Source organism: Xiphophorus couchianus, chromosome 9 (genome assembly GCF_001444195.1).
Source record: "Xiphophorus couchianus chromosome 9, X_couchianus-1.0, whole genome shotgun sequence".
Classification (NCBI taxonomy): domain Eukaryota; kingdom Metazoa; phylum Chordata; class Actinopteri; order Cyprinodontiformes; family Poeciliidae; genus Xiphophorus; species Xiphophorus couchianus.
The window spans coordinates 29,233,798-29,250,655 of NC_040236.1; the positions used below are offsets into that span (position 1 = coordinate 29,233,798).

A 16,858-nucleotide genomic window follows, 5' to 3' on the forward strand; every position below is an offset into this window, starting at 1 on the left:
AGGAGATAATAACCAAAGGAAGACCAACGCCGGAGCTGAAAGGTTTGTATGTGTAAGGATGCAGAAGTGAAACATAACCTGTAAACTGCTGTCAATCTATGCATCTATTTGCAAATCTGATTCTGATGACGTCAGTGCCTCACCAGCTATGAACCTCACCGCACGTCACTGCTGCATGTTGACCACAGTTGGTGGCTGCTGTGTCTGGGGCTGCTGCACAATGACAACAACAGGAGTGTACTCCTTTAGCTCACGATGCATCTGACACCAGGAGCACCAGACACAGCAACAGGAAGCAAATATGTCTTCGCACAGGGAACCCTGAAAGCAAACACATTAAAACTTATAACGTTGCACACTCATTTCAAAATAAGTTCAGGTGAGCGTAAATTACCACATACCTTTATTCCGTGTTTGTTACGAATGGAGGCCCTCAAAGACAGTGCTGCAGGGGTGAAAAACAGAGGCATTCCACAGGCAGCAAACACAACAGGACATAACATGTCGCATAAAGGCAAACAGTAATTCTCTCCAAATCTTCTTGAAACGGTGCAGGCAAGGAAAGGGCAACACCAGAAGCCATAGCAACCTGGGGAACACAGAGATATACAGAGCAATGAAGCTGACTTAGCTCTTTAGAAGACTTATGACATTTAATCTCAAAGAAAACAACTCTTACAAGTATTCACGTCTTCAAAGCAGTCAAATAGACCACTTTTCCAGGCTATCGGGGGAGTTTCTGACATCCTACCCAGTTCAGCCACAAACTGAATTATGACCGTCTGTGACCAGGAGAGACTCAATCAGCTCTAAAGGTTTCTGCAAAACAACACATAATACCACAAAACATGAAAATCTATGTTTTGTTTTGTTTTTTTTAGAAACAGTTGACTATGTAGCAGAAATCCAAGCCGATAGCATTTCTGTTATACTACAAAAATCCACTGTGTCTCTAGAACAGTGGTACATGATTCTACTTGTCCTATTTCAACTGATTATTCTTTCACAGTCTGACTGCTGGCAAAGACATTGTGATCAAATCTATGCCTCTCTATCTGTAATGTAATAATGATGGATCGATGGCAGGAAGAAATTACTGCAATTTGTTAAGAGCCATCTGTTAAACCCCTTGTAAATACATCTCTGTACGTTTTGTATGTATCATTAACAAGTCTAGATTTGTAAAGTTTAAGTTTCAGTGTGTATCTAATATCCATGGAAAGCTCCAAACTCAAGATAGAAAACATCAATTTAAGAAAAAAAAGACTTCCTGGTGGTGAGACTTGATGCTTTATCAAACTAACAAAAGAGTCATTTAGGAATGTGTGCTCCCTAATTTTACACAGCAAGCTAGCTTATTAAGTTTGCTGAGGATTCACTCATTAATAACCAGGAATTAAAAACATATAGTAGCATTTGCTGGACATTTATCTGCATTAAATAGATGATAAATACCCAGCAAGTATTTCATTTACACTATCTTATAGATGTAACTATGTTTGCATAACATTGAAATATATGAAAATAATCTGTTAAGTATGCATACTGAATATTTTTTTACCTGCTCTTGCGGGAGACCTTCCTTACATCTCTGTGGATATCGGCGAATGTGTGGTTTGCAGTAAGATTTGCTTTGGCTTGCTCACACAAATATTTCATTTTGTAATTTGATATGAAAACACCCATCCTCCCTTTTGACTGTAATCCTGAGAGCCTAGACATGCTCTAAATGAAGCTCTGCCTTTTTTGTTTGCTGAAGGAGTTTGAAAGAAGGGATTTACCAAACGGCTCCATGTCCCGAGCCAATGTGGCCCAAAACTCTTAAAATGGGATGACAAACGATAAAATAAAAACTGTCGAGTAGCTTCACAAATTTATGAGATATGATATGGTTGAAGCAGATAGCAAAATATTTTAGCCATGCTTTATTGAACTAATCAGATTTTGACATGTAGCTGACTATGAAGGAGTCATAGTCAGCTGATAATGAAAGCAAACATGTTTCACTGTTGTTAGTTCAGAAAGCACCTGGAAGGAAAAACTGAGATTTAGCAGAATTTTAAACCTTGTTGTAAGTTTTAGGATACAGTTTGCCTGCTTCCATTGCTTGTTACAATTATTTCAGGGCAACTCCTTTCTTATATGTACACTTCTATTAATTGTTAAAAAAGGGAAGCCACTTTAATGATCTCTCAAGTTAAGATGTGAGTTTTTTACCTCTGGAATGATCTATATGCCAGATGTAAACACTGGAACCATTCAAATAAAAATGAAATATTTATTAGCAGATTTGAAAGTACGGCGATGAGTTGTCCTTTATTCATTGGTTTGCCTCAATAAGTAGTATTATCTGGACTCCTTGTCCTGACCCAATTGGGGATTTATTTTATTACCACCCAATGCATAAACAGATGCTGATTAGAGGAAAGGGTAAACCTAGACTCTGTATTGATCTCTTGTGTAATGGGAAAGTTCACTTTCTGCTACATCACTTACTTCGAGGAAGCTTACATACCCCAGGTACAAGTTTAAAAAGCAACAGATTTTAAATTACACTGATCTAATTTCATTCATCACTGGTTTGCTTCAGCCAGGAGAATTACAACACATACACAACACAGGTTTTGTGGAGGCTTTTGAGCCGGTCTTTGAACAGGGTGTTGTGCAGGGTTTTGAACACCAACAGAAGGCAGAGGAGACGTTTGATTAGCCATCATGACAGGATTAGCCTGCACATTGACCACAATTTGAGGTTGCAGTTGCAGGGGCTGTTGCCCCACTACAGGAGTTTGATCCTTTTGGTCAAGATGCATCTAGCACCAGAAAGCACACACGTCTTTGCAGAGGGAACTCTGAAAGCAAACACATAGAAACTTTTTATAATATTACACATTCATTTCAAAATGAGTTCAGATTAGCGTAAAATTTGTCATACCATTATTCCGTGTTTTTTCAGAATAGAAGCTCTCGGACTGCACAACATGGGGTATAAATACAGTAATCCCACAGGCTACACATGCAGCAGGAGTCAGAATGTCACAAAAAGGCAGACAGTTCTTTTGAAATCTTCCTGAAACAATGCAGCCAAGGCAAAAGCAGCTCCAGGAGTCATCGCAGCCTGGAGAACACACAGACGTAGAGATACAGAGCAGTTACCGGTAAATGGTCTTTGGTGAGTGTAAGGCCTATTGTTTTAAATTTAAAAAACTGACTTCAAAGTAAGAATTTACACTTTATCAAACTATGGAAAATTAATCCATGAATGGCTGCCCATCCTTTTTGTTCTTGTTCTAACTTAGTAGAGCTACATTTAGAACAAGATGGCTCAACATGTTTGCTGAACAAAAATATACAACCAGGAGTTAAAAACTTACAGAGGAATGTTTAAACAGATCAAAAAATCAAATCAAATTTTATTTGTATAGCACATTTCAGCAGCCAGACATTTCAAAGTGCTTTACATCATATGAAACACAGAAACACAATGCAACATAGAATCAACAATCAAAACACGACATTAAGTCAAGTTTCATCAATAAATTTGTAATTGATTAAATTTCAAATACAATCTTAAACAGGTGGGTTTTTAGTTGAGATTTAAAGGAAGTCAGTGTTTCAGCAGTTTTACAGTTTTCTGGAAGTTTGTTCCAAACTTGTGGTGCATAGATGCTGAAAGCTGCTTCTCCTCGTTTGGTTCTGGTTCTGGGGATGCAGAGCAGAACCAGAACCGGAAGACCTGAGAGGTCTGGAAGGTTGATACAACAACAGCAGATCTTTAATGTATTGTGGTGCTAAGCCGTTCAGTGATTTGTAAACTAACAACAGTATTTTAAAGTCTATTCTTTGAGCTACAGGGAGCCAGTGGAGGGACTTTAAAACTGGTGTTATGTGCTCTATCTTCCTGGTTTTAGTGAGAACGCGAGCAGCAGCGTTCTGGATCAGCTGCAGCTGTTTGATTGATTTGTTGGACAGACCTGTGAAGACGCTGTTGCAATAATCAATACGACTGAAAATAAACGCATGGATGAGCTTCTCTAGATCTGGCTGAGATATTAGTCCTTTAATCCTGGAAATGTTCTTCAGGTGATAGAAGGCCGACTTTGTAACTGGCTTTATGTGGTTTGGAGGTTCAGGTCAGAGTCCATCACTACTCCCAGATTTCGGGCCTGATGGCTGGTTTTTAGTTGTAATAACTGAAGCTGTGCATTGACTCTACAGTAGATTGTTCCTCTTTAGGTCCAAAAATAATAACTTGAGTTTTGTTTTGTTCAGCTGGAGAAAGTTTTGGCACATCCACACATTTATCTGTTCTAAGCATCTGTTCAGTGACAGATGAGTTGCTTCCTGATTGTTTGCATACTTATCAGCTATTTGTCGACTTTAGAAACTTAAAAAATAACTTGGACTTATCTATAAAATCCATCTATAAAATGGCAGAAAAATTCCTCCATATAAATTCAGAAAGAAAAAGCATAGCCACCCAAGGAAAGGTCATGCCTAAGAGAACTAGGAAGGTGAGAAAAGGTTAGCGACTGTCACTCAGCATGTTGCTTCACTGTTAAAAAAAATTGCTGGACTTCGAGTGGGACTTTGTCTAGGTAGGGCACAACTATCTTTTCATAATGCTATTATTATGTGGGTTTTTTTCAACTTCAGTGGAATTGCTCACTAAACACTCCTATAACACTGTAGCAACATTGCAACTACCTTGGCAGTAGTTTTTGTTCAAGTACTTGAAGGAACTTAAAGTAATTCTTAAACCATTTGCAGTAATAGCAGAGTGTACGACATAGTTAAAATAGCTTTAGAGTTGCTTTCATATGAATGAGGAAATGACAGAGAGGAGAACAGATCTGGGACAGATAATGGATCAGGAAGTGCAGAGAATTAGCAAGGAGGTGATGATGTTTATTTTAGAGAGGAGGAAAAAAGTAAGAAGTGCAATGAAGTGTAAACTTGAATATTCTGATTTGGTTAGGGTAGAGCTGTAATGTAAAATGAATTTTTGCTTACTACATGTTGGAGAGGCAGTGTAGTGGAGGTTGTTTGTCAAACCAAACATTCAATAAAAGTTCCATCAAGCCACTACTAAGGCACTGGGGTCAAGTTTCAGTACGCAGGGTTTTGATACTCAGCAGGACTTTGTGGAGGGTTTTGAAACCCAGTAGGATTCTGAGTGCAGAATCCTACTTGGTATTCTGCACCTAGAATACCCAGTACTCTTCTAGGTATATTGCCCAGTTATGATATTCAACAGGAATTTGAAGAGCGTTTGGAGGAGAGTTGTAAAACATAACCGGGTTTTGAAAACCAACAGAAGGTGAAAAAGAGTTTTGATTAGGCTGCATATTGACCACAGATTGAGGCTGTCGCACTGCAACGACAGGAGTTTGGTCCTTTTGTTCATGTTTCATCTGACAGCAGAAGCACCAGAAAGCACATATGTCATGACAGAGGGAAGCCTGAAAGCAAACACATTGAAACGTTTTATAACGTTGCACTTTCATTTCAAAATGAGTTCAGGTGAGTGTAAATTTGTCATACCATTATTCCGTGTTTGTTAGGAATGGAAGCTCTCTTAGACTATATAGCAGGGGGAATAAACAGAGGAATCCCACAGGCTGCACATGCAGCAGGAGTCAGGATGTTACATAAAGGCAGACAGTTGCTCTCTTTAAATGACGCTAAAACAGTGCAGGCTATGGAGAGGCATCACCAGAAACCACAGCATCTTGGAGAACACACAAACATACAGCATGGAAGGCTTACTGTTTTAAATTTAAAAATAAATAAAAAATGTCTTGAACATGTTAATCAATCAATCAATTGTATTTATAAAGCACCTTCACACTAAAAGCAGCTCAAAGTGTTGTACAGAATCTTTTTAAATCTTCAGTTTTCTCTGGGCACACTCATTTAGTAAAACCTTTTTATGAGAATAGCAGAGCTACATTGTCCAAGTTTGTTTTAGTTTGAAAAATTGACTGACTATAGAGGCACATGAGGCAGTTAAAATAACAAGGGGATTTTGGTTGAAATCTTTAATAAAATGATCAATCATCAATCAAAATCTGTATGTGCAAAGCAAGTTGATCAAACAAAGCAACAGACAGTTAATGCACAACAACATCATGAAGTAAAATGACTTTAGAAACCGAAACACTTGTTTTGTTGCTTTTCAACCATGATCTTATCCGAGTTTAAAGCTGCGCTGCTGCAGGGTCTGGTGAGACTTTAATCTCAATCTCAATATCAATTTATTTATTATAGGACATAAAAACAATAGATGGTGAAGAAAGTGCTGCATAATTCAATATACTATAACTATAATGATAATAAGAACAAGAAAAATAAATATATAGGCAAGATTACAACAAAATACAAATATACTCAATGACTCAATAAAAAAAACCTCAAACTCAGTTTGGATAAAACGCAAAAGAATAAAAATGGCTATTGAGCAAAGATTTAATCCAATTAAGAAGTAATAACTGTATGAAACACTTTATGAAGGTCTTTTATTAGGAGGTAAGGCTTCACCTTAGATATTTGTCTTAGTTGGAAAAAACTGGACTTCACAAAATTTGTCTAGCACTACTGAAAATAAAGAAGTTTAGGTTGTTTTAAAAGCTATTTTTAGTTCATTTGCATATTTGGATTATATGTCTTTCATCTTCTGTTTGGTTAACACTCCATAGCTTTTCTATATGGTTCAGGTTGTGCCAGTTTGGTGGTCAAACACAATGATTCCATGGTCATTAAACCAGCCAGAGTCTCTTCTTTGCATTTCTTACTTTTTTCAATTTCACTAAAACAAACATCACTTCCTCCTAATATGGTGATGTAATCTAGTTTTCTAAAAATTAAATTTCATTAACTGTAAGCCATAAATATAAAAATGGCCAGAGAAAAACAAGCATACCTCTGTGGCTAATAAAGTTGCATCATATGAATTTTACTTTTTGTCACATTTTAGAATTTCATATTTTTAATTAATTACCTGTAATACAGTAACTGTTCAACTATTCTAAGTAGATGTATCTGTAGATAAACAAAGACATTTGGTGTATCTTATATAAACATTCTAATTAGTTTGGTAATTTTTAGTGAGTTATATAAGAAATCATTAATTAGAGTCAAACAATAAGGTCAAGTCACTCAGTTTTTATTTATTATTTTGTTATTGACATGTATAAATCAATTTGTTTAACAACATTTTTTAAAGTAAATACACATATGAACTCAAACAACTCAAATTCAGCACTTTTTTTTTTGGAAGTACTGGCAGTTAATTGATATTTTGGATAGAGTAAAGAATCCCATTATACACCAACATGATCATGAATGATCAGAGAAACGTACATTTTTCACAAGTTTGTTAGAAATTATGAGCTTTGGGACTTTTAACAGGATTTTGGAACTCTGTGGAATATTGAGGAGGGTTTTGATAACCACCAGGATACTGAGGAGGGTTTTGAAACATAACTGGGTTTTGAGCACCAACAGGAGGCGGCGAAGGGTTTTGATTAACCATCATGACAGGATTAGTCTGCACATTGATCACAGTAGTGTGTTGTTGCGGGGGCTGCTGCACCACAGTGACAGGAGCTCCAGCCTTTAGCTCACGATGCATCTGACACCAGGAGCACCAGACACAGAAACAGGAAATTGCCATGTCTTCACAGAGGGAACCCTGAAAGCAAACACATTGAAAGGTTTCATAACGTAATGTACTACTTCAAAATGAATCCAGATGAGTGTAAAATATGTCATACCCGTATTCGATATTTATGCCGAATGGAAGCCCTCAGAGAAATTGCCGCAGGGGGGACAATCAAAGGAATCCCACAGGCTACCAATGCAGCAGGAGTCAGAAAGTCACATAAAGGCAGACAGTTGTTCTCATTAAACAATCCTGAAACGGTGCAGGCAAGACAAGGCAGGCACCAGAAGCCGTAGCAACCTGGAAAACACAGAGACAGACAGATTCAGAACAGTGAAATTGTCTTAGGTAATTTAAGGTATATTGTTTTAAATTTAAGAAAAAAAAGAAAAAGAAATGACTCTTACAAGTACTGCAATCTTCACAGCAGTCAAAGAGACTGGTTTTCCACTCTCTGAGGGGAGGTTCTGCCATCCTATCTCAAAGTTCAGCCACCAACTGAACTACAACCCTGTGTGATCAGAAAATAAATGAGTCAGTTTTTGGAAAAACAACACACCGTAATATAATGAACTAAAATGCATGTGTATTTTTGGAAACAAATGGCTATGCAGAAGTAATCCAAATTTATATAATTTCTGTCGTGATACTATGGAAACCCACTGTGTCTCTAAAACTGATACATCTTGTTACTTCTCCTGTTTCAGACGATTATTGTTTCAGTCTGACAAACCGCTGGAAAAGATATTGTGATCAAATCTGTGCCTCAGAATTCATAATGCATGTCACCTTGAAAGATCTATGAAGAATTTAAGTTGCAATTTCTTAAGACCTGTCAGTTATAACTCTTGTAAATATATATCTATGTGTTTTGCACATATCACTAACAAGTCTAGACTTCACTTACTGAATGTTTCCACCAATTATTTTGGAAAACTTCAAGTGCACCAGGAACAAACGCAATTAAAAGAAAAATAGACTTATTTAAAGTAAGATTTGAGTCCTTCATGAATGACTGCTCATTCTTTTTGCCCTTATTTTAATTGAGCACAGCTAAATTTAGAACAAGATGGCTCAACATACACTCATCAAACAGGAATTCAAAACTTACAGAGGAATGTTTAAACAAGTGAACTGCTTAATTTTGCATCTTGATTTTTTTCATACCTAAAAACCAATTTGTTGACTGGTAAAACTTGACTAGTAAACCTAAGGAGTAACAATCAGTGGTGGAGAAAGTACTCAAAAAATGTACTTAAGTAAAAGTACAATTACACAGACAAAAATATATTCTAGTAAAAGTACCACATTAACATTTTTACTTGAGTAAAAGTAAAAATGTACTGGCTTTTAAAATACTTAAGTATTAAAAATAGAAGTACCTGCTGAATGCATTACCTAATCGCTAATACAATATCATTAAGTGTACCGTACCTATTGTATTTAATTTTAATACATCAGATACAGTATGTGCCATTTTAATGAACAATGCCACAGATAAAGCATGTAACAGAGTAACTGTATTACTCTCTGTAGCATAGTTTAGACTTAGATATGTGATTCTATGCCTCATAATTTCAGGGATGGAAACATCTCGTCTCCTGAACATAGCATGAACTTCACTTTTCTTTTGCCACTAGTGGCACGTAGCAGTGTTGTAGTCAAGACCACCTAATGTGAGACCAAGTCAAGATCAAGACCAGCACCCCTCGCTACGTGACACAATAAAATTAAGTGCATCTATCAAATTTGCTTCTCAAATTGATCTGAAAGATCCACATTCCCATAAAACACCTACATATTAAATACTTAGAGCTAAAATAAATTCACCAAATATCACTATGAACTCAAACTCTTCTTCATTTTGCCTTGTTTCCATTTCTGTGCCACAATCCTCAGAGGTCTCCTGCCATCCCTAAAAAGATAACGCCCTGGGCGGTTGCCCATGTCAGAAACCATAACTGTACTTGTACTCCGTTACTTCCCACCACTGGTAACAATAGACTCAGATGGGCTGCTTAAGATCTCCTGGCATCTATTAAAAAATATTTTTGCTCAATTAAAATTTAGGATTGTAATGCATCTTTTGCTTTTTACTTTTCTGTCTTTCTCATGCTGTTTTATTTTTATGTTATTTGAATCCCAGCAGCTTGGACAATCAGCATGATGTGTCTGATTGTCTTGCACTGTTGGACAGATTTGCTCTGCAAATTGGGTAATAGGCAAAAATCACAACCTTAAAATAAAGTTTGTTTTGTTTTTTGAGTGTTCCGTCACAACTAAAAATTAAAATTTGTTGGACTAGGTAAAGGTTTGCCATTGTCCCTTTTTAATGAGTCCACCTGTAATTTAAGTTCCTGGCTTTTCACTCTGTTCAGCTCATTTCAACTCATTTCATTCAGCTATTTTGAAGAAGGGGCTGATGGCTGCTAATTAAGATTTTCCCATTGATTATTGTGAATAATTGGTAAAGTATAACAATGCAGTTTTTTAAAAATAAAATATAAAAACAATACATTTTCAATGCTTTCCACATTATTTAAATGTCTTTTAGAGAAATTTGATTTACTTCTCATCAGAGACTAGCTTCTTGGTTGAATTATTTAAATCTCATATCGTAAGAATCTAAAATATGTTTGTGTAAAGTAAGAGAAGTAAACAAGGCAACAGAGAGTTAATGCACAACAACATTGTGAAGTGAAATAACTTTAGAAACCAGAACACTTTTCAACCATGATTTTATCAGAGCGTGAAGCTGCGCTGCTGCAGGGCGTTGTCCATCTAATTGTGTTTTGTCACTTCTTATCTTCTTTTTTAAGATAAATGTAATAAGATAGTTCAAAAACTTAATGCTTTCTGAATATTTTTTAAGCTATCTACAAAAGTGATTTTATCTTAGCTCTGATCTGTATTATTATTATGTAATGATAATGTCTGACTTTTTATTGGCCTTAGACCTTCTGACAGACACAGTGACTTAAAAGAAAAGTAAATACTTGAACAATTTGAAAGACAAGTTATAAATCTAAAACAATTCAATTAGAAAAACTAAAGTATTTTGTCTTCACTTTCAAGTAAATGTAAAAATGTTTAGATGCATTCAGTTAGGAATGTATGTATAAAACTTTGACTAAGATATACATAAGTAAAACTTTTTACCTGCTTTTGTGGGAGATCTTCCTTGCACCTCCGTAGATATTAGCAAATGTGTGGATGACAGTAAGGTTTGCTTGGCGTGGACGCACACAAAATATGTTGCAAAACCTGTGACACCATCAATCAGGGCAGCTAGTTTGGATACACGCCATCTGCTCCTTCCTCTTGAGCCTGATTGAGTGCTCACAATCAACATCGTAAATGATTTCACTCTGATGCTGCTGCTGTTCATCAGCATCAAATTGCTGTTGCATTTTACTATCCTTGTGTCATTTAATGAAGCTTGAGTTTTACTGTTTGGTGACTGGCGTATTACATGCTCAAACAATCTTTTTTGTAATTTGATTCTGAAACAAACATTCTCGTTTTTGATTTGTTTTGTTTTATGAGAACTTGGACACACACTAGATTAAGCTCTGCTTTTTATTAGCTGAATGAGGCGATTTCATAATCACCAGAGGTCAAAACAATTTGCTACTAATCTAAAGCTTCCACAGCCCGAGCCAGTCTAAGCCAAGACTAACAATAAACAATAAAATATTGACTTTTGAGTTGTTTCACAAAATCACCAAATATGAAGCTCCAGTTTGAAGCAGATAGCAAAAAATTCTAACCATGTTTGGATTTAACTATTCAGATTTTGACATGAAGCTGACTATGAAGGAAGTAGCAGTGAAAACAAAAATGCTTCAAGGTTGTGGGTTGGATTGGTTCAGAAACCACCTGGAGGGAAAAACTTCAATTTTGTAGACTTTTAAAATATTGTTATAAGTATTACTTCGGATACAGGGTGTAAGGGTAAGCCTTAATCCACTGTTTGTTATATTTGTTTCAGAGCAACACCTTTCTTATTTTGCACATTTGCAGGAATACAGACTCATTTTCAGGAAAAGGCTAACCTAGCCTCTGAATGTATTGTTCTCCTGTGGAATGGAAATGTTTAGTTTCATTTACCATGAAGTCATTTACTTAAAAGAAACTTAAAGCACACACACAAGGAACAGGTTTAAGCAGCACAGCAACATTTAGAAAAACAAACCGTAGTGCTGGGTTTTTTCACACCATCTGTGCATATTTTAAAATTTTTCAGCTTAAACAAGGAGGCGCTGCTAAATTGAGAACAAATAGGGTAGTCGTGTGATTTATTAGTATGAATGCCATATTTACTTACAGGGTAGAAAATACTAAATTACCAAATAGATGGCTGTGTACTGTTGTCATACAGAGTTATAACAACATTGTAATTGCACTTGAAAGAACTGCAGCAACAAAACTTCATGAGTCATGCAGCTTTTCTCTATCTTTACCCTGAGCGGCTGCACAAAACAGGGCACTGAAAACTGCCAAACCTGCATCTTCACATTTCTGACATAAAGAGGTCATTAAGTACTGAATGTCTTTCTTCATTCTTTGTCTTTAGTACAAAACAATAGAACTGATAAAAGTGCTAGGTGTGTCAGAAGGTGTGCCTTCTTATTTGCTTACTATCACTTGCATGATACTTTAACTGTGATTACTTTCAGAGTAAAAATTGTTTACATTTAATTTAAATTTCAAAAGTGACTAGACTCAAAAATGCACAAGCTGTAGGCCATGTTGAGATTATATCTGTTGTGTTACACCTTTCAAGTCTCCATTAGTCTCTTTAATTAGTTTTGCTAAATAATCCATAGAATGTTATAAATGGCAGAGCTAAGAAATAATTTTAAGAGCAGTTTCTCTTTAAGGGAGAAGATTTGTAGCTATGTAAATAAAACTTGGACAGTCATTTATAACAAGTTTTATATCTCATCAAAACCAAAATATTTTCTTTCTTAAATGAGAGAGGTCTTAACAGTAAAACAGCAACACCTGGTGAGACATTTGAGTGTCAACTAGAAGGAACACAGAGAGGGAGATCTTAGCTCCATTAAGCCTTTTTAAGAAGTCATAATCTGACAGAGAAACTTATTTTGAGATCTCACTAAAACACAAAATTTCTCAGTTTAATGTGATATATTTTCTACTGAATGTTTTTGTTATAATGTGATACTGACTCCTGAATTGATTAACTCTGGTGTTCAATATAATTCCCTAAGAACTGTGATTATTATGCAGACGGTGCCAGTGACTTTCTGCTGACAAACTGTCAAGAAGACTATAGTATGTCCCATGATTCCATAGACAAAACATGGCAAAACACAGCTTTTTCTGCATATATAAAAATCTTATTTAAAAAAAAAAGGAAATCATTAGCCCTAAGCCATAAATATAAAAATTACCAGAAATAAATGCGTAAAGCCACTCTGTGTCACAAAGATTTCATTTTTTGAATCAAATAGCTGGCTGGGGTGCCACCTTATTTGGTGGAGGAATTTGAGTTTCCCAATGATCCTATAAGCCAGTGGTTCCCAAATAGGGTGCGCCCTCTAGGGGCGGCGCAGTGCCATTGCTGGAGGGGGCGGTGGGGGGGGGCGGAGCAGTATGGATGAATGGAAAAAAAAAACAGTTACACAAAAGTGTTTCACTGTAAAGATGGTTTGTAGTTTGTTTTGTTGCAACCTGAAGAGTGACATAAACTTCAGTGGAGTTTGAAAACAAAATATGTGTATAAGTTTATGTCTGGTTGAACAATGTGTGTGCCCAGTTGATTTTTTCTTTCTTTTTTGGGGGGGATTTTATTGTAATCCATAGGGGGGTGCAGAAAATCTCTGGGAACCACTGCTATAAGCTATGTTATCAGGGACTTCCTGGTATGCTCCTCTATGTCAAACAGATCCTAGGTGAGGAGTCAGGCAAATGGCAGCTCAAAGATCAGTATTGTACAATATTGTAATTAAAGGAAATTTACAGTTTTTAATAATAAAAATGTTTTAAGTAATCTTGTACATTTCAATGAGGTGCATAAGACTCCTATACCGAGTCAATTAAAAACAATAAGGTTCAGTCAAATACATTGTTTTTGTTATTGGACTTATGTTTTTTTATTTCAAATTGATTAAACAGTTATACAGTGTTTATAAGAAAGTTAATATACTTATGAATTCAAAGCCATATTCAACTCTCTTCACTTTTATTTGAAGCATTGACAGTGAGTTTACTGGATAAAGTTAACATTACACCCCAATTACATGATCACGACTGATCTGAGGAACATAAATGTTAACAAATATGTTCAGTTTTTGTTAGGAATTCAAACCAACAGGGGAAGGATTTTAAAATCCATCTGGGGTTTGAGGATTTTGAAACCCAGCAAGATTTTCAGGAAGACTTTGAAACCCATCAGAAGTTTGAGGAGAAGTTTGAAATTCATCAGAAGTTCTTTGAGGAGGATTTTGAAACCCACCAGGATTTTAAAAAGGATTTTGAAACCCACCAGGATTTTAAAGAGGATTTTGAAACCCACCAGGATTTTAAAGAGGATTTTGAAACCCACCAAGATATGGAGGAAGATTTTGAAACCCACCAGGATTTTAAAAAGGATTTTGAAACCCACCAGGATTTTAAAAAGGATTTTGAAACCCACCAGGATTTTAAAGAGGATTTTGAAACCCACCAGGATTTTAAAGAGGATTTTGAAACCCACCAGGATTTTAAAGAGGATTTTGAAACCCACCAGGATTTTAAAGAGGATTTTGAAACCCACCAAGATATGGAGGAAGATTTTGAAACCCACCAGGATTTTGAGGAGAGTTTTGAAACCCAACAGGGCCTTGAGCAGGGTTTTGAAAACCACCAGGAGGTGGAGGAAGATTTTGGAACCCACCAGGATTTAAAGAGGTTTTTGAAATCCACCAGGATTTGGAGGAAGATTTTGAAACCCACCAGGATATGAAGGAAGATTTTGAAACCCACCAGGATATGAAGGAAGATTTTGAAACCCACCAGGATATGGAGGAGGATTTTGAAACCCACCAGGATTTTGAGGAGAGTTTTGAAACCCAACAGGGCCTTGAGCAGGGTTTTGAAAACCACCAGGAGGTGGAGCAGAGTTTTGATTAACCATCATGATAGGATTAGCCTGCACGTTGATCACAGTTGGGGGCTGCAGCGTCTGGGGCTGCTGCGCCACAATAACGAGAGGCGTTCCCTCCTTTAGCTCACGATGCATCTGACACCAGGAGCACCAGATACAGCAACAGGAAATTAAAATGTCGTCGCAGAGGGAACCCTTAAAGGAAACACAGTAAAACGCATTAAATTATTGCATTTCAAAGTAAGGTCAGGTGAGTCTAAAATACATCATACCTCTAATCCACGTTTGTTACGAATGGAAGCCCTCAAAGACAACGTTACAGGGGGGATCATCACAGGAACCCCACACATTAGAACTGTAGCAGAAGTCAGCATGTCACATACAGGCAGACAAGTCTGCTCTCCAAATCTTCTTGAAACAGTGCAGGTTAGGAAAGGGCAGCACCAGAAGCCATAGCAACCTGGGGAACATACAAACATAGTGATTAATAGCGATAAAATGATACAAGATGACTAGAAGACTCATTTAATTTGAAAGAAAAGAGATAATGTCTCTTACAAGTACTGACATCTTCAAAGCAGTCAAAGAGACCACTCTTCCATTCTTTTAGGGGAGTTTCTGTCATCTTATCCTGAAGCTTCGTGTGACCAGGAAAAATTCAGTCAGCTCTAAAGTTTCCTGCCATGCAACACACTGTAATACAAGACATGAAAATGTATGGTTTATTTTTCAGAAACAAATGGGGTTATTAGTTTGGTTTAGAAGTATTATATGAATTAGTATTTTGGTTAAGGTTAGGGTTATGTATATACTACTATTGGTTATTGTTAGAAAAACTGTTTGGGTTAGGCATAAATGCAGTTACTAAAATGAATGAAGGTCAATACAAAGGCCTAATATGGATAGAAATACAAATGTATGCGTGTGAGAGATGTGCATTACTGGCATAGGCAGCCTTAAAATGCCTATGATCCATCCAGGTATAACCCAAATCCCTTAGACCCAAGACCTATTCCTTCCCACCCAGAACCACACAACAATAGCCCACTAAGCCTCAGCTACCAAGACCCGTGGCCCACCCATATCAGGCTAGGGATGCAGAAGAGGCGCCCACACCTGGCACACAGGCATCCATGTGACCAGGAGCCAGAGGAGCCCCTGTCCCGCCCACACCAATCAACTAACTTATTATAACAGAGGATATATAGTTTACCTGTTGAGGAAATAAAGAAAATAAGTAGGGTGCAGAAGTTAATCAGTCTGTAACAAATCTTGTTAAATCTTCACTAATATATGTCGGGTTTACTTCAGACTGTAATTAAAGTAAATCAATCAGGTCTGATAGGGTTCAGACACAAAGCACTTGGACTCGGGTCGGGCCAGGTTGTTTTTGTAGGCCCCATCTGAACTCTAAGTTGGTGTCTGTCTCCAGAAGACTGCCAGTCCATCCCATGGGAAGCAATGAGACACACACAACAAACAGCCATGCTGCACTCACTCAGACTTAGGACAGTTTAGAGTAACCAATTAAACTAGCACAGTTAGGTTAAGAATCATGTTTTTGGACTGTGGGTGGAAGCCAGAATACCCAGAGAACCAATAGACATATTGGAAAACATACAAACGTCATGTATAAAGACCCAGAAAGGTCAGACCTGGAACCCTTTAGCTGCAAAGCAAAAACTTAGCTTCCATGATTGAGAAACTGTGAAGGAATAATCACAAACTGGTTTGTTCTTATTCACCGGCATCAACATGTTTTAGTTAAAGTCGAAACCTAAATACACACAGTTTGAACAAATATGAGGTTTTGTTAATCACAACTCCTTTTGCATTTCTAAATGTTGCTGTGCTGCTTAAATGTGTTCAGGGATCTGCATCATGTGGCTCTTCAGCCTCAAGTGGCTACTTGGACCTTTCACAATTGTCTCTGGGGATGCGAAGACTCCAGATCTAGCTTAAAATCATTCTAGCTGTATGTTTTATAATCCTTCCACCTTGTAAAAAAATAGTTTAACTAAGCCAATGAAAACTGGAAAGTAATGTGATATTCTTGAACATGGCACATGTGTAAAATTCTGACT

The 16,858-nt window shown here is 36.8% G+C and overlaps 1 protein-coding gene across 5 annotated transcripts in view; it reads right to left on the reverse strand.

Annotated features, from left to right (window-relative positions):
• Positions 1–16,858, reverse strand: part of LOC114151122 (cell number regulator 10-like) — a 29,601-nt gene that overhangs the window by 2,039 nt on the left and 10,704 nt on the right. Inside the window, exons 1-4 of one of the 5 annotated variants that reach the window (XM_028028115.1) lie at positions 10,823–10,995; positions 680–780; positions 402–589; positions 178–321 (exon numbers count right to left, since the gene is read on the reverse strand). In XM_028028115.1, coding sequence (XP_027883916.1) covers positions 178–321; positions 402–589; positions 680–746 — 399 coding nt within the window. In that variant the 5' untranslated portion in view covers positions 747–780; positions 10,823–10,995. Of the gene's footprint in view, positions 1–177; positions 322–401; positions 590–679; positions 820–1,561; positions 1,702–7,144; positions 7,694–7,775; positions 7,964–8,070; positions 8,175–10,822; positions 10,996–13,414; positions 14,295–14,593; positions 14,970–15,046; positions 15,235–15,332; positions 15,468–16,858 lie in introns of those variants that run through there. The other 4 variants (XM_028028114.1, XM_028028116.1, XM_028028117.1 and 1 more) reach the window with 4 other exon arrangements.